Source organism: Anomaloglossus baeobatrachus, chromosome 4 (genome assembly GCF_048569485.1).
Source record: "Anomaloglossus baeobatrachus isolate aAnoBae1 chromosome 4, aAnoBae1.hap1, whole genome shotgun sequence".
Taxonomy (NCBI): Eukaryota; Metazoa; Chordata; class Amphibia; order Anura; family Aromobatidae; genus Anomaloglossus; species Anomaloglossus baeobatrachus.
This window is the reverse complement of record NC_134356.1, coordinates 373,785,807-373,810,131: the sequence shown is the minus strand read 5'-3', so window position 1 is coordinate 373,810,131 and position 24,325 is coordinate 373,785,807. Positions and strand designations below refer to the sequence as shown.

At 48.1% G+C, this 24,325-nt stretch overlaps 2 protein-coding genes across 2 annotated transcripts in view; one reads left to right on the top strand and one right to left on the bottom strand.

Annotated features, from left to right (window-relative positions):
- PMPCB (peptidase, mitochondrial processing subunit beta) overlaps positions 1-1,465 on the top strand; it is a 60,241-nt gene extending 58,776 nt beyond the window's left edge. Inside the window, exons 12-13 of the mRNA XM_075345188.1 lie at positions 252-327; positions 631-1,465. Coding sequence (XP_075201303.1) covers positions 252-327; positions 631-695 — 141 coding nt within the window. The 3' untranslated portion in view covers positions 696-1,465. The remainder of the gene's footprint in view (positions 1-251; positions 328-630) is intronic.
- An 11-nt stretch (positions 1,466-1,476) lies between these two features.
- DNAJC2 (DnaJ heat shock protein family (Hsp40) member C2) overlaps positions 1,477-24,325 on the bottom strand; it is a 112,696-nt gene continuing 89,847 nt past the window's right edge. Inside the window, exons 15-17 of the mRNA XM_075345187.1 lie at positions 6,218-6,328; positions 1,685-1,842; positions 1,477-1,597 (exon numbers count right to left, since the gene is read on the bottom strand). Coding sequence (XP_075201302.1) covers positions 1,526-1,597; positions 1,685-1,842; positions 6,218-6,328 — 341 coding nt within the window. The 3' untranslated portion in view covers positions 1,477-1,525. The remainder of the gene's footprint in view (positions 1,598-1,684; positions 1,843-6,217; positions 6,329-24,325) is intronic.

The following is a 24,325-nucleotide window of genomic DNA, read 5'->3' as shown; positions in this document are numbered from 1 at the left end:
CATACAAAGAGTACGGCATTCGGGTTACTCATTACTTTGCGAGTTTTTTCCCATTGACTTGCGTTGCACAGGCTATTTGGAATGAATATGCGAGTATTAAACAGTACTCATGATTATAGTGAGTACAAATAGGTACTCGCTCAACTCATAATGCTGCTCTAACGTGTTACCTTGTAAAACAATGCTTCTTCTTGAGAATTTGTGGTGTGTGTCTTACATTCTATAAGGCAATCCTCTACCTTTTCATTTAGTTAATTGATGCCCAGACCATACGAGATGTGTGCACCAAGTATATTTATGACAAGAGTCCAGCAATAGCAGCAGTTGGTGAGTATCAATACTTTATTTAGCAAAAGAGTATAATCTGGTAGAACAGGGGATGGATAGCATACTCTTAGTAATACCGAGACACTTGAAATTCCTATTGTTTTTACAACACCCGGTGCTAGAGATGCATGTCGCTGGGGTTGTTGGGCGTATGAGGCGTAGTAGTGAAAGAAGATTTATTCTTGCCATCCCTCATTCATATTACACAGATATTTCAACTTGGCCACTGGCTTGAATGGAGTAAACATTGAGCAGAGGTTAATACCCATTCTCTCTACTTAAAATATTATTTTGTTTTATCAGGGCCCATTGGACAGCTTCCTGAATACGACCGGATTCGCAGTGGCATGAACTGGCTTAGACCGTGATCAGTTATTCCAGGAACAGATTTATATTTTAGATTCCCACGTGATTTGCCCATTATTTTGTAACTTGGCTGGGTCTTGTTGTGGTTGAACCCCAGGTATGCCGACCTGTTGATCAGCGCTGATTACTGCAGCTAAATGTATTTTATTGAACCTGGCAGTAATGCAGCAAAGTAGAAGTTTATTGGGTGGTCATTGAAAGTGCTTTTAGCTGCAGTCACTTGCCAACCGTCCTGCTGAAAATGTGGGCTTCATTATGAGCAGCAACCTGTAAACTAGCCTTTAATATTTTTTTATGAGCCTTGTAGGTCTCAATTGTTTTTTTTTTTTTATCTTTTGTAAAGTATTTAAGAACTCTGACAAATTGTTAGACTAATTTTGGAGGATTTTGTCTGAACCCTCGAAAATCAGGATGAGGATGTGCCCCTACCTGAGCCATAGACCTCAGTTAGGGTGCTCCCACACATTCGGCTTTTGGCCAGTTCCAGCGCAGTGTATACATACAGTACAGTGGCAGCGCTGTAACTTCCGGGTCACATGCTCTGGTCACATGACAGCATGTGACCGGAGCTTGTCGCGCTGCCACTGTACTGTATACACTACTGTACTGGTGTGCGCTGGCAAAAAGCCGAATGTGAGAGCGCCCTTAAATAGAATCCAAAACATGCAACTTTGGTTTTCTAGTGCTGTCAATCTTTAATACTGAATAGTGCAGGCTATGGCTCTATTAACAGTCTTAATCCTGTACACAAAAAATAAAACTTCTAACCCAATACTTGTGCAGCAATTGCTTATTTTATTATAAAACATAACACACAAACAGATTGACGAGTTTATTTCTTTGCCTTTGCATTAATGACTTGTTCTTGAGCAGCTTTCTTGGCCTTTACCATCTCTACAAGCTCCTATGAAAATCAAAACCATGAAATTAGGTTACTAACCCCCACATACTTTATCACAAGTACACATTCATTGTGTAAATTACATCTCACCTTATATCTTTTCATGCAATCCTTCTTGGACCTGCCAGGGACCGCATCTGCAATCTTCTCCCACCTTTCAGGAGTGTTCACAGGATAAGTTTTTAGTGCTTGCTCAAGACGTTTCTGTTCTTCAGTGGTCCATGGTGTGGATGAATCTGCACCAGGAGCTTGTAATAAAAAAAAAAAAAAGTTTAATCTTTCTTGATACCCAAACAAGATGTAGAAATGTACAGTAACTGTAACCTATCTGCCATATGTGAATAATTGTGTGACTATTGCATTCATCTAAATAGGGCTTGTACCAACACCGACCCCATTCACATGTATGAAATGGATTCTAGATCAGACGTTTGCGTAACCAATCACATGTAGATATCACTTAAAGGAAATAGACCCATTTTAGGGAAGAAGCAGATGCATTTTTAAGCACAAAATGTGCTTAAGAAAAGTATAGTACCAATTTTTCTGTGAATATAATATTTGAAAAAGAAAAAAAGGCCCACAAAGCTGTCAATATCATTAAACTGGATAGCCCAGCCTATTAAGTTTCTGACTAAATGCACATTAGATAACTTACTAATATAATCATTTTAGCTCCAGTGCATCTATCCATTTTTGTTGTCCTAGTTCTGATTAAAACAGAACTAGTTTCCACTTGGGGGTTAACCCTAACTTAAGATCTAGGAGCCCAGATTTGGACCTCCTACACAAGACTTTTCCAGTACTTCAATGATTGAGACTATCCTTATTCTTAATTAGTTGGTACCTTAAACTGCCAATACGGTCTTTAGCTAGTCCCCTAGATGTTCCAGGAGGTGCCCCTTATAGACAACACACTTCACAATAGTCGAACCTGCCCAAGGGTCAAGTAGGTGGCTCAAAACTTATGAGCTGTAATGTCTGTATACTTAGTGTAGCCATACATACTATACAGACATTACAGCATGGTATTGCAGCTGTTTGTTATACACATCGCATCCTCCCTGGTAATCCATGCGGTCGACCCCTGCCCCCCCCAAAGAAAAACAAAACACTGACATGTTTTTGAATTTACATGTGAGTGGCACCACAGATTATTATTATGTGTAGTATCTGTGAAAGCAACTCCACATACAAGTGAATGAGGCCTTAAAGGGAGCCTGTCACATGAAAAAAATACACTAACCCCATATCTGCATGTTAATAGCCCAGCACCTTCACTTCAAACCCTACAGCAATGAACTTTAAAAGGAACCTGTCAGGTGCAATATGCAGCCATAACCACGAGCAGTTCTGTGTGCATATTGCTTATCTCTACCCAACTGTCTCTGCATCTAGTAGCATACATAAAATTTGTGTTGGCGACACCCTGATGACTGAAAGCTGAAGGCCGGGCATTAAAGTTCATGTCCTCCTGGGAGGACAGTTTGAAGTGAGGGCGTTGTGCAAGTTCCAAAACACTATTAACCTGCAGATTAACGCCATAACTGAAAATTAATAGGATTTTTTTCACATCACAGGTTCCCTTTTAAAAAGGTGCACAATTGCAGAAGGTATTTTTCAATCCAATTTCACTTTTCAACTTACACATTTTATTAAACACAGGCAGATTTTTAAATTTGATTTATAAATAAGATGACAATAACTTTATGGATATATAGTATAAAATTCCAATAGTAATGAACTTTAAAGGAGTTGCCTTGAATTGTGTGTACTAGAGTGAACTGCGTCTCAGTTTTCTGATTGTGGGGGAAAGGGTGCTCCTCTGACAGCGCAGGATATGGACCATCGTCACTATGGGTTTGAAGAATGAATCTTCCTTATGCAGACTTATCTGTCTTCGTCACATCACAAGTGCTAAGAAATGAGCAGGTGGATTTATACAATTTCAAGCAGTATCCCGGAAGGTGGGGATATGTGCAATCCCAAGCACCCTTTAGATCTGGATGACTAATTGGGAGAGGAAGGAGTTTTAAGGGTGAGAGACACTAGAGAACAGTCTCTGGGCTACTGAGCATATCCAAATTTATCCTATAGAAATTAATGGGATTGGAAAAAAGTGACACAATCAAAAGCTTGGGTACACCCTTCAGCATTTACATGCCAAAGATTCTGCCTGCCTAAATGGAAAACAGTTATGTAAGAACTACACCACTTTGCCCAATGCTTAGACTACTGCTGTAAACTAAAAAGCAGATAGCAGGAGAACTGTGCAAGAGCAATAAAAGCAACGGAATTTGAAAATTGCCTAGTTTAAAGGAAACCTGTCATCAGCGTGCCACAATTCCCATGATACCCCTTTAGTCTGGATCTTTTGGTTGTACAATTGTTGATAAATATTTTCATACCTATGCAAATTCCACTGCAGTGGAAGGCGTTCGTACACTTGCCATCCATGTCTGTTCTGCTGTTCTCTTTACCCATTGTCACCCTACACTGGTTGAATGACTGGAAACAAGCTCTTATATGATGCAATTTTGTAACGCTGGGCAAACCTATCTCAGCCGACTACTTGGAGAAGGCCAATGTAACACAGCAAACTTTATTGTACATGTCTCATCGTGGCCAGACAGTAATACAGTGCTCTGTAAATACTGTACAGTGCTGGCCAAAAGTATTGGAACCCCTGCAATTCTGTCAGATAATACTCAGTTTCTTCTTGAAAATTATTGCAATCACATTCTTTGGTATTATTATCTTCATTTATTTTGTTTGCAATGAAAAAACAAAAGAGAATGAAACAAAAATCAAATCGTTGATCATTCAACACAAACCTCCAAAAATGGGCCAGACAAAAGTATTGGCACCCTTAGCCTAATACTTGGTTGCACAACCTTTAGCCAAAATAATTGCGAACAACCGCTTCCGGTAACCATCAATGAGTTTCTTACAATGCTCTGCTGGAATTTTGCACCATTCTTCTTTGGTAAACTGCTCTAGGTCCCTGAGATTTGAAGGGTGCCTTCTCCAAACTGCCATTTTGAGATCTCTCCACAAGTGTTCTATGGGATTCAGGTCTGGACTCATTGCTGGCCACTTTTGTAGCCTCCAGTGCTTTCTCTCAAACCATTTTTTAGTGCTTTTTGAAGTGTGTTTTGGGTCATTATCCTGCTGGAAGATCCAGCTTTCTCACACTGGGCCCTACATTATGCTGCAAAATTTGTTGGTAGTCTTCAGACTTCATAATGCCATGCACACGGTCAAGCAGTCCAGTGCAAGAGGCAGCAAAGCAACCCCAAAACATCAGGGAACCTCCGCCATGTTTGACTGTAGGGACCATGTTCTTTTCTTTGAATGCCTTTTTTTTTTTTTCTCCTGTAAACTCTATGTTGATGGCTTTTCCCAAAAAGCTCTACTTTTGTCTCATCTGACCAGAGAACATTCTTCCAAAACATTTTAGGCTTTCTCATGTAAGTTTTGGCAAACTCCAGCCTGGCTTTTTTATGTCTCGGGGTAAGAAGTGGGGTCTTCCTAGGTATCCTACCATACAGTCCCTTTTCATTCAGACGCCAACGGATAGTACAGGTTGACACTGTTGTACCCTTGGACTGCAGGGCAGCTTGAACTTGTTTGGATGTTAGTAGAGATTCTTTATCCACCATCTGCACACTTTTGCGTTAAAACGTTAAAATCTCTCATCAATTTTTCTTTTCCTTCCACATCTATTGAGGTTAGCCACAGTGCCATGGGCTTTAAACTTCTTGACATTGACACTGCGCACCGTAGACACAGGAACTTTCAGGTCTTTGGAGATGGACTTGTAGCCTTGAGATTGCTCATGCTTCCTCACAATTTGGATTCTCAAGTCCTCAGACAGTTCTTTGGTCTTCTTTCTTTTCTCCATGCTCAATGTGATACACACAAGGACACAGGACAAAGGTTGAGTCAACTTTAATCCATGTCAACTGGCTGGAAGTGTGATTTAGTTATTGCCAACATCTGTTAGTTGCCACAGGCAAGTTACAGGTGCTGTTAATTACACAAATTAGAGAAGCATCACATGATTTTTTTAAACAGTGCCAATACTTTTGTCCACCCCCTTTTTTATGTTTGGTGTGGAATTATATCCAATTTGGCTTTGACAATTTTTTTTTTCTTCATTGAAGACAAATTAAATGAAGATAATACCAAAGAATTTGTGATTGCAATCATTTTCAAGAAGAAACTGAGTATTCTCTGACAGAATTGCAGGGGTGCCAATACTTTTGGCCAGCACTGTATGTAGGGAGCACTCTGTTTACACTGAAGTTTGTCTTGTTTACAACTGCCATCTACAAGTAGCATGCAAAATCACATCACACACCAGAGGCCATCTCTGAAGTCAGTCAACCAGTAAAGGAGATATGGACAGCAAGTGTACTAATAATATGCCCATCAGTACACTTCACTTTGCATAGAAAATAAACAATGGCACAATAAAAGGTATACCAAAGAATTCTCATAGTAATTGTGGCATACTGACCTATAGAGCAATACTTCTGGATAACCATGGAAAATGAAGCTTACAGGTTGGCTTTAAAACAGTATCAGCCTATACCTATGGCCAAACAGACACTGACTTACCTTCAAACCGCTCAGAAGGCATAGCGTTGTCCACGGACTGAGCTACAACTTTATGCTCTTTCTTGAATTTATCAAAGGCTTTCTTATTAATGTCATCCTTTTGCTGAGGATCTGCAGTTAACGTAAATCAATGTTAATACTTAGTAGACACAATGTATTTATGCAAATCGATGCTAATAAATTGCATTTTACAGTACCAGCAAAACATGAGATCCCAGAAATCTCATGTACACTTTTCTTTAGCTGAAATGGCAAAATACTGTGTTTTTGAAAGAAGCAGCATGTCAATTTTTTCAGCGTTTTTGGAGCTTTTTTTTTTACCATTGAAAGCAATGAAGAGTGAAAGAAACGCAGGCGTGTTTTTGGTCAATTACACTAGCTTTATTTAAACATGTACTGTAGACAAATGACACAAAAACACAGCTTCTTCCCTGCCAAGAGTTTTTTTTTTGTTTTTTTTTTTAAAGGCAGCGAAAAAAAAAAAATGCCCTGTGTGAACACAGCCTTAGTTGATAGCTTATGACTTTTTTCAAAGTGGCGCACATGGTTCATAAATTTGTGGATCCACACAAGATACATGGAAAACTCCAGCCACAGTGGTGTGTGTGTAAGATTAAAAAAAAAACAAACAAAACACGCAAACCCTTGAAATATACTTTAGTTTTTGGAATATAATTTGTGCCTATATTAGACAAGGAAAAAGGCACAAATGCAAAAATGAATAAGGTATACTTTGATTATAGTCATCTTTTTAACTGAAAAAACTAAACTAAAAACCAATACATGGTAAGAATTTGTATCAACGCAACATATGTCAGTATCAACCCCTTAACAACTGCGGCCAGTAACGTTACATCCTAGCGGTCAGTGTTAATCCCCACCGGCTGCTGTGAGGATCTGCGCACATCAGCTAATTTGTACAGTTGACATGTGTGCCTTGCAAGCATGAGTGGAATCGCTATCCACCTGTGTCTGTTAACCAATTAAATGGAGCTGTAAAAATGTAACAGTACCATTTTAATGGCGATCGCGGTAAAGGTTTACTCACCGGAAGTCATGTGATGTGCTCACGTGGATCTGATGGTTGTCATGGTAGCACAGGGTCATGTGAAGACTCCTGAAGCTCACATGACTCAGGTCCTGTAACAAGCAGCCGAGTACTGCAAGTTACAAGAGATGGGTATTTCTCCCGATCTGAGCGGTGCTGCTCTGATCAGGAGAAAAGAATGAGTGATCAGACAGCTGATCCTTATAGCTCCCTATGGGGACTAGTATAATAAAAAAAAAAATATATAAAAAAAACAAAGTTCAAATCACCCCCCTTTCGCCCCATTAAAAATTTAAGGGTTAAAAAAATACAAACATTTGGTATTGCCACGTTCAGAAATGCCTGATCAAGGGGAGGTGGCCTGAGCAGCATGTGAGGAAGACCTGTGCAGAGAGAGCTCCTGCAAAAAACGCCTGTATAATCCTGTCCAGCTGGGGTTAAAGTTTATTTTACTGCTTTCCTGGAGTGGTGACCTCTCCTGGACTGAGGGGGCTTCAAAGACCTGAGTGATATGACCAGAACTCGGGCTGATAAGAAGCGCGGGACACAGGCCACACTCATGGACGCTGGAGGTTCAGGTGGGGGCAGGGCGTCTGATGCAATAGCTCGCCTCAGCAAGTTTGCACGAAATCAGCCTGAGATACCTGAAGCTGTTAAGCAGTCTGACCTCAGCGTGGAGGAGCTGCAGATCCCAGGACAAGAACTGATGGAGGAGGAAGAGCAGCAGGGAGCTGTGAGTATGTTGGCTGCTGCCAATAATGTGGAGCAGGGGGACAACCTTAGAGCTGCAGATGAAAACACAGATCCTGGGAGAGCAGAGCCCACCCTCAGTGATGTGCTTGCAGCAGTAAACACCTGCAACAATATGCTAGCCACTTTGAACATACAGATGGGAGGAATTAAAATGGACATTTCATCTATCAGGCACGAGTTGCAGGGGGTCAATGTACGGGTGGGGGCCCTGGAAGACCGGGTCAGTGCCACAGAGGATAAGCTGCCCCCTCTGACTCGGGACCTTGGCAGAGCAATCCACAATATCTCATTGCTTAGGGCTAAGGTGGACGATCTAGAAAACAGATCCCGCAGAAGCAATCTCCGTCTGGTTGGGGTCCCAGAAAAGGCAGAAGGCAATAATCCAGTAGCTTTTTTTGAAATGTGGCTCCCCAAGACTTTGGGTATGGATCTGTTTTCTCCTTTCTTCACTATTGAGCGGGCACATAGGGTCCCCACTAGACCCCCACCACCAGGGGCACCCCCTCGTCCTATCCTCCTCAAGCTACTGCACTTCAGGGACAGGGACACTGCGCTCCGCAGAGCCCGGGAGATTAAGGATCTGGCTATTGACGGCCATAAGGTCTCACTGTACCCGGATTTTTCCACTGAAATCCAGCAGAGGAGAGCGCAATTTATTGATGTCAAAAAACGCCTGAGGCAGCTGCAGATCTCTTACTCAATGTTATACCCTACCAGGCTGCGAGTGGTGGCGGATGGTGGGACAAAGTTTTTTGACACTCCAAAGGATGCAGCCGCATGGCTCGATACCAATGAAAAAGGACTGCGCAGAAATCACCGCTGAGGATTATTGCGGATTCCTTGCTGTTGGACTTGTTGAGGTGAACTTGCTATGTTTCCCAGCTGGAACACTTATGGACGGTTGGCAGGAGCCACCCAGATAGGTTACTATGCAGTTGATGACTGTTCAGGAATTTAAACCGTTATGTGCTCTTAGGGTTATGTTTAGCCCCACTTCCCTCTGTTTGAGAGGAATGTCCTGGTTTACTGTGTATGTTTTTATGTTTGACCTTTTCGTTTTATGCACCTGTTTGGTCTATGCTCATCTATAGGAACTGCTGCAGATGGGTCCGGGGGTCCCCGCTTGCTGCCCCCTGCTGTTACATATGTGCACTCACCCTTATGGCGAAGGAGGTTAATATAGTGGCCTGGAATGTGCGAGGATTGGGTGAAGCCACTAAAAGATGTGCAGTTTTGTTTCTACAGCAGCTTAAGCCAGACATAATATTCTTATCAGAAACGCACTTGGTGAAGGAGCGGCTCCACTTGCTTCACAAAAAATGGATAGCCCATGAGTATCACTCATTCCAGGGGGGTGAGTGTCCTGATACACAGGACAGTGCCGTTTGAGTGTCTTAAATCTTTTGTGGATCAGGAGGGTAGATTTGTATGTCTTTACTGTGTCCTTCATAATGTGCGCTGTGTTCTAGTTGCAATTTATATTCCGCCGCCATACACAGGGGAACCATTGAAACGTATCCTCAATTTTGTTGCTTCCCTCCCTGAGGTCCCCACCCTATTAGTAGGAGACTATAATAATTACTTACACCCGTATTGGGATAAGTTACATACAGGGAATATCTCAGTGGGGGCGGCAGCTACATCCCTTGCCAGACTGATGGAGGAGGTGGGATATGTAGATATTTGGCGTATTAGAAACCCGCAGGTCCGGCAGTATTCATGCTATTCTAGTTCTCATCATTCACTGTCCCGGATTGACCTGGCCATTGGAAATGCTCAGCTGCTGCCTTGTGTAGCTTCAGTTACGTACCTGGCCAGGGGGGTGTCTGACCACTCCCCACTACAGGTCCGTCTAAGGCTTGGGGACCCAGACCGGCTGGCGGGGATACCGTGGCGGCTCAACCCTTTTTGGATACAACTGATAGGGAGCACTCTGACTGACACTATACGGGAATATTTTGTGACAAATGACGGTACTGCATCTAAACATATAGTGTGGGACGCAATGAAGGCGTATGTTCGTGGGACATATATTAGGGAAATTTGCACCCGAAAGGCGAAAACAAGAGAGCGCACTAAGTATCTGACGGACACTTTAGGTGATGCAAAACGACTTCTTATATCTAACCCTACAGATGATGCCAAGCGGGACTTAGAGAGGGCACAGAGAGCTCTGAGAGACCATATGACTTCCTTGGCCACTAACAAAAGCTTTTTCCTTAAGCAGCGGTACTTTACGGAGGGGGAGAGTGTGGGACATCTCTTGGCTACAATTGCTAGGGCGCAGGAGGGATTGACCTATATCACCAAATTGAAACTTGACACTGGAGAGGAGGTGAGGGACAGCGGAGATTGTGGAGGTCATGCAACAGTATTACACCCAATTATACTCCTCTAAATCGCATTATGGGGATGAGGAACTGCGGGACGTTGTGGATGAGATCACTCTCCCCAGTCTGTCAGATAGTGAGAGAGAATCCCTGAATAGAGATATAGACCTGGAGGAGGCGCTCGGTCAAATCCAAAATGAAAAGGCCCCAGGTGCGGACGGACTCCCGGGTGAATTCTACAAATTATATACCCATCTGCTGCTGCCAAGACTCTTGGATGTGTTCAGAGATGCTGAGGAGAAGGGATCCCTCCCTGCATCCATGAGGGAGGCTATTATTGTTCTGATTTTAAAACCCGGGAAAGATCCGACCGCGCCTGACTCCTATCGCCCAATCTCGCTGCTTACATTAGATATTAAATTAATCGCTAAAATTCTAGCTAACAGATTGTCCCGGGTGATCACGTCAGTGATCCACGAGGATCAGACTGGATTCATCCCCAATAAATCTACTTCCATTAATTTGCGACATTTATTCCTGGGGATACAGCTAAGTTCTGAGGGGAGAAACAAGGAGAGAGCAGTCCTGTCATTAGATGCAGCCAAAGCCTTTGACAGTATTGAATGGAATTTCCTATGGGTAGTTTTGGAGAAATTGGGTCTTGGCTCCAGATTTATTGGCTGGGTCAAATTGTTATATGCCTCTCCGAGGGCCAGGATTCGAGTTAATCGTTGTACCTCCTCGTCTTTTAATTTGGCCAGGGGCACGAGACAGGGCTGTCCTCTCTCTCCATTACTATTTGCAGCGGCAATTGAACCATTGGCGACTATGCTTCGAGCATCCGCTGGCGTAAAGGGGTTTGAGATAGGCGGTCTGGAGCATAAGGTTTCCCTCTATGCGGACGATTTGTTGCTGTATCTCAGGGAGGTGGGGACATTGGTGGGCCCAGCAATGAATATTATTAAAGAATTTGGTAGGCGCTCGGGACTCCTAATAAACTGGAAGAAATCGGCCCTGCTCCCTATAGATCCACTCCCATCTAATTTTAGTACTCTGGGGCTGCCCATTCCGACGGTGGATAAATTTAAATACCTGGGGATTGTGGTTAGAGCCTGACCGCTTGATTACTACTCTCAAAATCTGGAACCAGTGTTGGCTCAGTTTAGGAACAAGATAGATGCCTGGTGTCGACTCCCACTGTCCCTTATTGGCCGTGCTAATCTACTAAAAATGGTACTGATGCCCAAACTTCTGTATCTTCTCCACAACGCCCCAATATGGATCCACTGGAAATTTTTCCGTAAAATCAACACTTTGTTTCGGGAACTCTTGTGGCAAAAGCAGCAGGCTAGAATCCGCCTTGAGACCCTGCAGAGAGGGAAGGAGGATGGGGGTCTGGCAGTCCCCAACCCGTGGGTTTATTATGTTGCGGCACAGATGCAGCACTTCAGGGGGTGGGGAAAGGATGAGGCATATGACGCTGGGGCAAATTGGTGAGGGGCCTTGCAGAATGGGGATACCCAGTGGCTTTTTTGGACGCAGGATACTCACCCAGAGGAGGAACATTATATCCAACATTATCATTGATGTACAAGGTGTGGGATAGAGGGAAGCAGTTGCTGGGAATATCAGGAATGACTGAGTACTGGCCCTTATGGCATAATCGTGGACTGGCGGAGCTGCAGAGACTCCCGGGTTGGAGAATGTGGGTGAGCAGGGGGGTGCATCAGGTGTCTCAGATTCTTCAGAATAATATACTTAAAAGATTTGACCAGCTTCAAGCTGAGTTTGGGATACCGCACAGTTCCTTTTACCAATACCTGCAGCTCCGTCATGCCTATGAGACACAGACACGTCGTATGGACATTAGGATAGAGCGGAATCACACTCTTACTGAATTGTTGACATCTGATCGCTCCTATGGTATTATTTCTAGGTTGTATACAGTGATGTTATCTAGACACCTCGACAAATTCCCTTTGCAGGCTAGAGAAAAGTGGGAGAGGGACCTAGGCCCTATGACAGAGGAACAGTGGGGTGAGGTCCTGTCTCAGACTCCAAGCCTTGCTGTATCTGAAGGCCAACGACTGTCACAGCTATTCCTGTTACATAGAGTATATAGGACACCTAGTCTATTGCATAAGATGGGAGTTAGGATGGATGATCTGTGTCCTAGGTGCGGACAGGAGGGTGCTAATCTGATGCATATGATGTGGTCCTGTGGGAACATTGAAGATTACTGGAGGGCAGTACTAGAATTGGTTAGACAAGTTTTCAATATCAGTCTACAGCCAAGACCTATTATATGTATCCTGGGTCTACTGGAAGGGGGGGTGGACTTGAGTTCGCCGGTAATGGTCGGTATTACACGTCTCTTGTACCAGGCTAGGAAACTGTTGGCCTACCACTGGTTGGACCCAGCGCCTCCGGTCATCGGGGATTTTAGGGAAAGAGTAAACGCTATACTTCGACTGGAGAGAGGAGTATACCTTAAAAGAAATGCATTGAAAAAGTTCTATAAGATCTGGGGGGCATGGTTGGATACCCCAGGCCTTCCCTCCTCGGCGTTACTGCAGGACAGTGCGAGCGACCAGGTCCTTCTCCTTCTGACCGGTTAACAAATTTCCTCAAATAGGGTGATATGCGTACTGCTGGAATGTGTGTGCATGTATATGTGTGTGCATGTATATGTATATGTATATATATATATATATATATATATATATATATATATATATATATATATATATATATATATATATATATATATATATATATATATATATATATATATATATATATAGTGTCATAATGATGCTGGGTAAGCTATACTATGGAGAATATATTGGGAAATAATATGCACTTTGAGACCCATATTGAAATGAGACGTGGACTGCGGGTGCATTGTTTATTATGTTATTTGTGTGGTTTTTCTTATTGACTAAAGGTTTTTTCCCTTTCTGTGATATTTCTATGGAAGGAATTATTTTATGTGTTGTATAATTTTGCTGTTAAATAAAAATGAACCTGATTTACAAAAAAGAAATGCCTGATCAAAAGATAAAATCAATTAATCTGATTGGTACACTGTGTAGCGTCAAAAAATTCCAAACGCAAAAAAAACGGATTTTTGTGTACTAACCATAAAATCGTTTTCTCTTAGCCATCATTGGGGACACAGGACCATGGGTGTTAGTGTCCTCCTATGGATAGGCAGCAATAAGTAGATGCAAAAGCATAGCTCCTCCTCTGCAGTATACACCCCCTGGCCGGGCCAGGCAACCTCAGTTTTAGTACACAAGCAGTAGGAGAAAAAAAACAGTAAAAACTTCTCAACAGAGGAACATGAGAAAAGAAGAGTCATAACCAAATAAGGTACTGAGAGAACCAAGGCCCAACAGGACAATAGGGTGGGTGCTGTGTCCCCCAATGATGGCTAAGAGAAAACAATTTTACGGTGAGTACACAAAAATCAGTTTTTCTCTGACGCCTCATTGGGGGACACAGGACCATGGGACGTCCTAAAGCAGTCCATGGGTGGGAAACATAAAAGAAGACAACACAACCCAAGGACTAGGAACCAGTCCCAGACAGCCTGGAGCGCCTACTGAGAGAGGTGCTCTACTGCCGTTTGCAGAATTTTCCTACCCAGATTTGCCTCAGATGAAACCTGGGTATGGACTCTGTAATGCTTTGAAAACGTATGTAGGCTAGACCAGGTCGCAGCCTTACACACCTGTTCCACTGAAGCCTGATGCCGAATGACCCACGAAGCGCCAACTGCTCGCGTGGAATGAGCCCACAGCCCACTAGGAATGGGCTTGATTTGCAAGCAGTAGACTTCCTGGATCGCAGAGCGAATCCAGCGAGCCAGAGTCTCCTTTGAAGCTGCCTGTCCCTTCTTAGGCCCCTCAGGAATGACCAACAAAGAGTCCGGTTTCCTAAAGGGGGCTGTCCTGGATATGTAATATCTGAGAGCTCTGACGAGGTCTAACGAATGCAGAGACCTTTCCACCCTATGAACTGGGTGTGGACAAAAGGAAGGCAGAACAATGTCCTCGTTCAAATGAAACGGGGTAAGAACCTTTGGAAGGAAATCCGGAAGGGGGCGCAGAACCACCTTGTCCTGGTGAAAGATCAGAAAAGGCTTGCGGCAAGAGAGTGCTGCTAGCTCCGAAACCCGTCTGATGGACGTAATTGCCACCAGGAATGTTACCTTCCAGGACAGAAGAGCAAGGGAGGATTCCTTGAGGGGTTCAAAGGGAGACCTCTGGAGACCGTCCAGAACGAGGTTTAGGTCCCATGGGTCAAGCGGCCGTTTGTACGGGGGAACAAGATGGGAAACGCCCTGGAGGAAGGTCTTGACTTGCGGTTTTTGAGCCAGGCGGCATTGGTAGAAGATTGAGAGCGCTGAGACCTGCCCTTTAAGGGAACTGAGAGCCAACCCCGCTTGCAAGCCAGACTGTAGAAAGTCGAGAATTCTGGGGATGGCCAGAGGCATAGGCTGGACGTTAGTTTCCCTGCACCATGAAAGGAAGATTTTCCACGTACGGTGGTAAATGCGGGATGAAGTAGGCTTTCGGGCGCTGATCATGGTGGAAATAACTGCGGGGGAGAATCCCGCTCTTGTTAATACCCAGGTCTCAATGGCCATGCCGTCAGCTTCAGGGCTCTGGAGTTCTGATGGGAAATGGGCCCTTGGGTCAGCAAGTCTGGGATGTCTGGAAGGCGCCATGGTGCGTCTGTGAGCATTTGTACTAATTCGGCGTACCAGGCGCGCCTGGGCCAGTCCGGTGCTATCAGTATCACCGGGACTCCCTCTGCCTTGATCTTCCTGATTACCCGCGGCAGCAGGGGTATAGGTGGAAATATGTAAGGCAGGCGGAAGTGGTGCCAGGAGCAGACTAGAGCATCCGCGCCGATGGACTGCGGGTCGCGTGATCTGGCTATGAACGCGGGTACCCCTGCATTCAACCTTGAGGCCACTATGTCCACGTCTGGTGGGCCACAGCGAGTGCAGATGTGTAGAAACACATCTGGGTGGAGAGACCATTCTCCTGCGGCCAGGCCTTGGCGACTTAAAGTCTGCTGCCCAGTTCTCTACCCCCAGTATGTCTACCGCTGATATCACTGATCCAGTCGATTCGGCCCAGCTGAGGATCTTGTGGGCCTCGAGATAAGCCGCTTTGCTGCGGGTGCCCCCCTGCCGATTGATATAGGCTACAGTTGTCGCATTGTCCGATTGGACTCGAATCTGACGACCCGCTAGCAGAGGGCAGAACGCTCTGAGCGCGAGGAAGATTGCGCGGAGTTCCAGGATGTTTATGGATAGGAAAGACTCCTGGGGCGTCCAACGTTCTTGAGCAGTGTGGTGCCGGTACACTGCTCCCCAGCATAGGAGGCTGGCGTCCGTGGTCAGGACCAGCCAGTTCACTGGGAGAAAAGATCTTTCCTTCGATAGGGATGAGGACCGAAGCCACCAGCGGAGTGCGTACCTGACTGAAGGCGTCAGGTGAAGATGTCTGTCCAGGGAGAAGGGGCTCTTGTCCCAGGCCGCTAGAAGGGCTAGCTGCAGTGGGCGGAGGTGCAGTTGAGCAAAGGGTACTGCTTCCATAGCCGCCACCATCCGGCCGAGCACTTTCATACTGAATCGAATGGAGCGAGACAGAGGACGTAGAAGGCAGCGTACCGCTCGTTGAAGAGCGATCGCCTTGTCCTGAGGGAGAAGGATCAAGCCCCGACGGGTGTCCAGGGACATGCCCAGGAAGTTGATGGATCGTGATGGGATCGGAGATGATTTGTCCAGATTCACTAGCCACCCTAAGCGGGATAGGGAGTCCACAGTGATCTGTACGCTGGTTGAGCAGTCGCGGAAGGAGGGGGCCTTGATGAGGAGGTCGTCCAAGTAAGGGAGAACGACTACTCCCCTGACGTGAAGGACGCTCATGGCGGCCGCCATGACTTTGGTGAAGACCTTTGGTGCGGTGGCAAGGCTGAAGGGTAGAGCTACGAATTGAAAGTGGGAGTCCTGAATTGCGAAGCGGAGGAACTTTTAGTTATCACTCCTGCTGTTTGGAGCGAGTGGATTGCTGAGAAGAAAGCTTCGCGTCGTTTTCGAGTCTTTGGGGGGTTTGAGAGAAAGAACCGACTCAGGGGTCGGGTCCAAAATTCTATGTGGTAACCGGAAGACACAAGGTCTCGCACCCATTTGTCGTCTGAGGCGGCAGCCCAGATGTGTTGAAAGAGCCGCAGTCGACCTCCTACAATGAGTGTGTCTTCCGGGGCGCCGAAGGAGTCATGAGGGGGGGGAAAACGTCGTGGCAGAGTCTCCCTAGTCCTGGACTGTTTTGGTCTAGGCTGCCATGACGAAGTGGGTTTCGGGGAGAGCTGAGAAGGTCGGTCTCTGCGTAGTCCGCGGCTGGTGGCGGGGACAGCACGGGATGTCGACCAACCAAATGAGTTCCGAAAACAGCGGAACGAGGACTGTGGGCGTCTCGTGAAGGACGTCCTGGACTTCAGCTGGGGGAGAGAGGTACTCTTTCCTCCCGTGGCGTCAGAAATGAGCTTGTCCAGACGTTCACCAAACAATCGGCCTGGAAAAAAGGGAAGGCCCGTGAGAGACTTCTTGGAGGCAGAGTCCGCTTGCCATTGTCTGAGCCAGAGAGCTCTACGAATGGCTATGGTATTTGAGGCAGCAAACGCTGCGCAGATAGCAGCGTCCATGGAGGTCTGGATGAGGTACTCCGCCGCAGCGCAATTTGAGCTGTTACCTCTGTGAAGGTATGAGTGAACTGGGATTCCTCAAGCGAAGTGTTAAGGGATTCTGCCCAGACAGAGATCGCCTTTGCGACCAACACAGAGGCAAAGGAGGGCGAAAGGGAGGAACCCGCAGCCTCTAAAGCAGAGCGGGCAAGGTGCTCCACCTGTCTGTCGGGTCCTTGATGGAGGAACTATCGGGTAAAGACAGGAGCGTCTTTGTGGTAAGGCGGGAGACCGAGGGCGGATCGGCCCAGCCCTTAGGGGCAGGTGAGGCAAAAGAGTACCGGGACTCCATGAGTTTTTGGTTACCGAAGCGCCTGTCAGGCTTCTCCCTTTGCTTTGTGAGGATATCCTGAAACTCTGGGTGATCAGCGAAAACCTTTTGGGGTTTCCTTGCCCTCTTAAAGGAGACCGCATGGTCAGTGGTAGTGGATGGGGGATCCTCCACATGCAGAGTTTGGTTGATTGCTGCTATATGGGAGTCTATTGCAGTTTGATCATCTGGGGAGGCTGAAACCAAGGAATCCTCTTGGTACAAACAGCATTCTCCTCCTCCAGCTCTTCAGAAGCCGTGGAGCGTGTGGGAGAGCCTGCCCTGTGTGCTCCCGAGGGAGAGTCCGCTGGAGACACCCGGCCGTGTGCTCTTTTCCTGATCCCTGCAACCGGTGAAGCATGTGCCCGGATTACCTCAGAAGGATCCTCCATAGGGGTATCCTCAGGCTGCGTTCCGTCCAGGGACCCAGAAGGGTGTGGAGGACGACATTGCATAGCCAGCACCAGGTTCTGTGACAGTTTTTCCATGGATTGGGACAGAAACTGTGCCCATTCCGGTGGGCTGGGAGCCCTAGGCTCTGGGCTGACGGTTGCGGCGGTGGTGGCAGGGGGGTCTTGGGGGGCTATAGGGGCACAGGACTTACAGAGAGAAGAGGTGTGTTTACGTGGTAGCTCAGCGTGGCAGGCAGTGCAGGCTGAATAATAGACTATGTGGGCCTTAGCCCTCTTAGTGCCTTAGAATTCTGCATGTTCCTAATAGGAGTATGCCAGGAGGGGGAGCAATGGTCAGCAGAGCTACAAGTGAAGCAAGCACCTCACACCAGAATCAGCTGATGGCCCTGTCCTCAGGAAGGAATAAGCTCTATGGAGATCTTCGCACGCTTTCCTGGAGAAGGGGGGGGGCTTATCGCAGCCACGGGGGGGCGGGGCTTAGCGCTAAAAGAGCGCGAAGAAAAAGTCAGTGTGCCCCCCTGCTGTGGGTAGTAAAATATGGCAGGAAGGGAGCTTCTGACAGTTTTCCTCCCTCTCCCTCTAGTCAGCACACAGCTTGTCACTGGTGGTTATCAGCCGGCTTTTCTGCTAGAGCAAATAAACAGAGCAAATAAACAGCGTGAGTCCCTGAGCTCTGTGCCTTCCCCCTGCCACCGGGAAAAAGAGAATTTTGTTTACTTACCGTAAATTCTTTTTCTTATAGTTCCGACATGGGAGACCCAGACCATGGGTGTATAGCTTCTGCCTCCGGAGGACACACAAAGTACTACACTAAAAAGTGTAGCTCCTCCCTCCGAGCATATACACCCCCTGGATAACCAAATCTAGCCAGTTTAGTGCAAAAGCTGAAGGAGGACATCCACCCACAAGTAGAGATAGAGCAAAACCCGGAACAACCGGAACCTCTGTCTACAACAACAGCCGGTGAAAACACACGGAACAAGAAAACTGCCAACAGGCAACGGGGAGGGTGCTGGGTCTCCCATGTCGGAACTATAAGAAAAAGAATTTACGGTAAGTAAACAAAATTCTCTTTTTCTTTATCGTTCCTTATGGGAGACCCAGACCATGGGACGTCTCAAAGCAGTCCATGGGTGGGAAATAAACAGAAAACTGAGAAGTAGGCAAAACCTAACTTCACAAATGGGCGACAGCCGCTTGAAGGATGAGTCTGCCCAAGCTCGCATCTGCCGAAGCATGAGCATGCACTTGGTAGTGCTTCGAAAAGGTGTGCAGACTAGACCAAGTGGCAGCCTGACAGACCTGCTGAGCCGTAGCCTGGTGCCTGAAAGCCCAAGAAGCACCGACAGCTCTGGTCGAGTGCGCCTTGATCCCCGGCGGGGGAGGCACCTGAGTACACTGGTAGGCATCGGATATGGCCGACCTAATCCAACTAGCTAGGGTCGGTTTAGAAGCCGAGAGACCCTTTTGCTGACCTGTGGTCAGCACAAAAAGAGAGGTGCACCGCCTAAGAACAGCGGTGCGTGACACATAGATCCGGAGCGCCCGCACCAGATCTAAAGTATGCAACGCTTTCTCAAAGCGATGCACAGGAGCCGGACAAAAGGAAGGCAATGAAATGTCCTGGTTAAGGTGGAAAGGAGACACCACCTTAGGGAGAAAGTCCGAAGTCGGACGGAGAACCACCTTGTCTTGGTGAAAAACCAAAAAAGGTGACTCCGAAGAGAGCGCAGCCAAAATCAGAGACTCTCCTGAGGGAAGTTATGGCCACTAGAAAAACGACTTTCTGTGAAAGTTGAAACAAAGAAACCTCCCTAAGAGGCTCAAAGAGGGGTTTCTGTAAGGCCGTGAGGACCAGATTAAGGTCCCAGGGATCCAAAGGCCGCCGGTAAGGTGGAATGATGTGAGATGCGCCCTGCATGAAGGTGCGCACCTGGGCCAGTCGGGCGATACGCCGCTGGAACAACACTGACAGAGCCGAGACCTGTCCCTTAAGGGAATTGAGGGATAGTCCTAGCTGCAGACCGGACTGTAGAAAGGACAGGATGGTCGGCAAGGAAAAAGGCCAAGGGGCATGCCCGGAAGAACGACACCAGGACAGGAAAATTCTCCAAGTCCTGTGGTAAATCTTGGCCGAGGAAGACTTCCGAGCCTGAGTCATAGTGGAGATGACTTCGGGAGGAATGCCAGAAGCCGACAGGATCCAGGACTCAAGAGCCACGCCGTCAATCTGAGAGCTGCAGAATTCTGGCGGAAAACGGACCTTGTGAGAGAAGGTCTGGGCGGTCCGTGAGATGCCACGGCACCTCTACGGACAGACGGAGCAGGTCTGGGTACCAAGCTCGCCTGGGCCAGTCTGGAGCAATGAGTATGACCTGACGGCCCCCCATTCTGATCTTGCGCAGGACTCTGGGCAAGAGAGCTAGAGGGGGAAACACGCAAGACAGACGGAACTGGGACCAATCCTGAACCAGCGCGTCCGCTGCAAAGGCCTGAGGATCGTGGGAGCGAGCCACGTAAACCGGGACCTTGTTGTTGTGCCGGGATGCCATTAGATCCACTTCCGGAGTGCCCCACTTGCGGCAGATCGACCTGAACACTGCCGGATGCAGAGCCCACTCGCCGCTGTCCACGGTTTGACGGCTGAGATAATCTGCCTCCCAGTTTTCAACGCCTGGGATGTGGACTGCGGATATGGTGGACTTGGAGTCCTCCGTTCACTGAAGGATGCGTTGAACCTCCAACATTGCCAGGCGGCTGCGAGTCCCGCCCTGGTGATTGATGTAGGCAACTGCTGTCGCGTTGTCTGACTGGACTCGAATGTGCTTGCCCGCCAACAGGTGGTGAAAGGCTACGAGAGCTAGAAGCACAGCTCTGATCTCCAGCACATTGATCGAGAGGGCTGATTCGGACGGAGTCCAAGTCCTCTTTGCTCGGTGGTGGAGAAATACTGCTCCCCAGCCGGATAGACTGGCATCCGTGGTGAGAACCACCCAGGACGGGATCAGGAAGGAGCGTCCCTGAGACAGAGAGAGGGGCCGAAGCCACCACTGAAGAGAGCTCCTTGTCTGTGGCGACAGAGCCACCAACTTGTGCAAGGAAGAAGTCCGCTTGTCCCAACAGCGGAGAATGTCCAGCTGCAGAGGACGCAGATGGAACTGGGCAAAGGGAACCGCTTCCATTGTCGCCACCATCTGACCCAGCACCAGCATGAGGTGCCTCATGGGTTGACGGCGGGGCCTCAACAGAGAGCGCACTGCCAGATGGAGGGACTGCTGTTTGACTAAGGGCAGCTCCACAAGTGCCGGCAGAGTCTCGAATTGCATCCCTAGGTACGTACGTTTTTTGGGTCGGGGTCAGAGTGGACTTGGGCAGATTGACAAGCCACCCGAATTGAACAAGAGTGGCGAGAGTGAGCGAGACACTCCGCTGACAGTCTGCACTGGATGAAGCCTTGACAAGAAGGTCGTCCAGGTAAGGAATCACTGCCAACCCCTGGAGGTGCAGAACCGCAACCACTGCTGCCATGACCTTGGTAAATACTCGAGGGGCCGTGGCTAACCCGAAGGGGAGAGCCATGAATTGGAAATGTTCCTCTCCGATTGCAAAACGTAGCCAACGCTGGTGTGAAACTGCAATTGGCACATGCAGATAGGCATCTCTGATGTCGATGGATGCCAGGAAATCTCCTTGGGTCATTGAGGCAATGACTGATCGCAGAGACTCCATGCGAAAATGCCGCACCTGAACATGCTTGTTGAGAAGCTTGAGATCCAGGATGGGCCGGAAGGAACCGTCCTTTTTGGGTACTAGGAAGAGATTTGAGTAAAAACCTCTGAACCGTTCCCTGGCGGGAACCGGTACAATTACTCCGTTGGCCTGTAAGGATGCCACGGCCTGAGAGAAGGCGGCGGCCTTGGAGCAGGGGGGAGTTGACAGAAAAAATCTGTTTGGGGGGCTGGAAGAAAACTCTATCCTGTAGCCGTGGGAGATGATATCCCGCACCCACTGATCGGAGACGTGTTGAAACCACACGTCACCAAAGTGGGAGAGTCTGCCACCGACCAAGGACGTTGCTGGCTCGGCCAGATAGTCAAGAGGAGACTGCCTTGGTGGCAGCAGCTCCTGCGGACCTTTGTGGACGCGGCTTCTTGCGCCAGGTGGGCTTCTGGTCCTTGGCTGAGTTAGTGGACGAGGCCGAGGGCTTAGAGGCCGCCCAGTTAGAGGAACGAAAGGAACGAAACCTCGACTGGTTCCTGCCCTGGACAGGTTTCCTGGGTTTAGTCTGTGGCAAGGAAGTACTCTTCCCGCCAGTAGCCTCCTTAATAATTTCATCCAGTTGTTCACCGAACAGCCTGGACCCGGCAAATGGGAGCCCAGCAAGGTACTTCTTTGAAGAAGCATCTGCCTTCCACTCTCGAAGCCACAAAATCCTGCGGATAGCGAGGGAATTAGCGGATGCCACCGCAGTGCGGTGAGAAGCCTCCAGCATGGCAGACATGGCGTAGGCTGAAAAGGCTGAAGCCTGGGAAGTTAAGGCAACCAATTCAGGCAGAGAGTCCCTAGTGAGGGAATGCATCTCCTCTAGGGAAGCAGAGATGGCTTTGAGAGCCCACACTGCTGCAAAGGATGGGGAGAACGAGGCCCCTGCCGCCTCATAGACAGACTTGGCCAGGAGGTCAACCTGGCGGTCAGTGGGATCCTTAAGTGAGGTGCCATCAGCCACTGACACAACTGTCCGGGCTGAGAGTCTAGACACCGGAGGGTCTACCTTTGGTGAGTGAGCCCACTCCTTGACCACCTCTGGTGGAAAAGGAAAACGGTCATCAGAACCACGCTTTGGGAAGCGTTTGTCAGGACAGGCTCTGGGCTTGGTCACAGCGGCTTGAAAACTGGAGTGGTTAAAGAACACACTCCTTGTTCTCTTAGGCAAGGTAAACTGGTGCTTTTCTGCCAGAGAGGGTTGCTCCTCTGATACTGGCGGATTGAGGTCCAGTACAGAATTAATGGACGCAATCAAATCACTAACATCCGCATCACCCTCGGTCAGATCAATGGGGCACATGGAGGTAGCGTCCGAGCCCCCAGTAAAGACATCCTCCTCATCCTGCGAGTCGGCTCGTGAATCGGAGCCGCGGGACGAGGAAGGAGAGGGGACCCTGCGTCTCCTTTTAGGAGGACGGGGTCTGGGAGCAGATGAAGAATCCTCTGTGAGCTCTGCAGAGCGAGCCGAAGCAGCAGAGGCGCCCTGAGAAGGGGGCTGATGCATGCTCAGCAGAGTCCGGGACAACTCTCCCATGGAGTCGGCAAAGGACTGGGAGATAGCCTTAGAAAACGATTCTACCCAAGCCGGGGGTTCAGCCACCGGGGCCGAAGCAGCCGGAGGGACCACTGGGGAGACTCCAGGCTGAGGCACCACCACGTTAGAGCAGGCATCACAATGTGGATATGTGCTCGGTTCAGGCAGTACGAGCTTACATGCAGTGCATATTGAGTACAGCCTTGCAGCCTTGCTCTTAGTGTGAGACATGCTGCTGAGGTGGAGGCTCTGCAGTAAAGAACACACTCCTTCAGAATGACCCCCAGAGAGTGTATAATAAAGTCCACAACCAGAGGTTGTGGCTTACCAGACCGTTTTGTGTGCCCTCCGGATCCCACAGCTCGGACCCCCAGACAGGTTGCAGAGATGTAGCAGCCAGCGCCGATCAGTGTGAGAACGCTGATAAAATGGCGCCGGAGGGAGGAGGGGGGGCGGGGCCTAGTCCAAGAGGGGGAAACGGAGGGCCAAGGAGATATACAGGGGAGGGAAACATCTCCTCAGAGAGGAGTGTCCTCCCTTGTGCTGATCGGCCGGTGGGCGGCGCCGCACTGTCCCTCTGCATGACTGACATGCAGGGGCAGTGAAAACGAAAGTAGGCCGCAGCCGAAGCCGGGGCCTAAATTTTACAATGCGGCCGGCGAGCAGGCACCCTCGGCGCGGTTCTCAGGTGAAAACCAGAGAACCGGCCGCAAATGTCACCAAAGTAACCTGACACACTCTCCCCAACAATAAAGATGCACAGGACCCCCTGCAATAACGTCTCAAATACTTAGCTTGTGAGACGCAGGGCCAGGTCCCTGAGGGATGAGTGCTCCGTCCTGCAGGGTCCTGAAAGGGCTGCGGATGGAGACCGGTCTCCTGCAAAGCAGTGAGAACCGTGCTGGCTTCCACTTCAAGCCAGAGCCCGAGGGATGGTGAAGGAGCGCGGCATGTAAGGCTCCAGCCTTGAAATCAACCTTATCAACACCGCCGACACAGTGGGGTGAGAAGGGACATGCCGGGGGTCCAGCTTGGACCCGCTTTTCTTCACTCTTTAAAATCAAAAATCAGATGAGAATGCATGTGTGGATGTGTGCCTCCTGAACACAAAGCATTGAACTGGCTAGATTTGGTTATCCAAGGGGTGTATATGCTCGGAGGGAGGAGCTACACTTTTTAGTGTAGTACTTTGT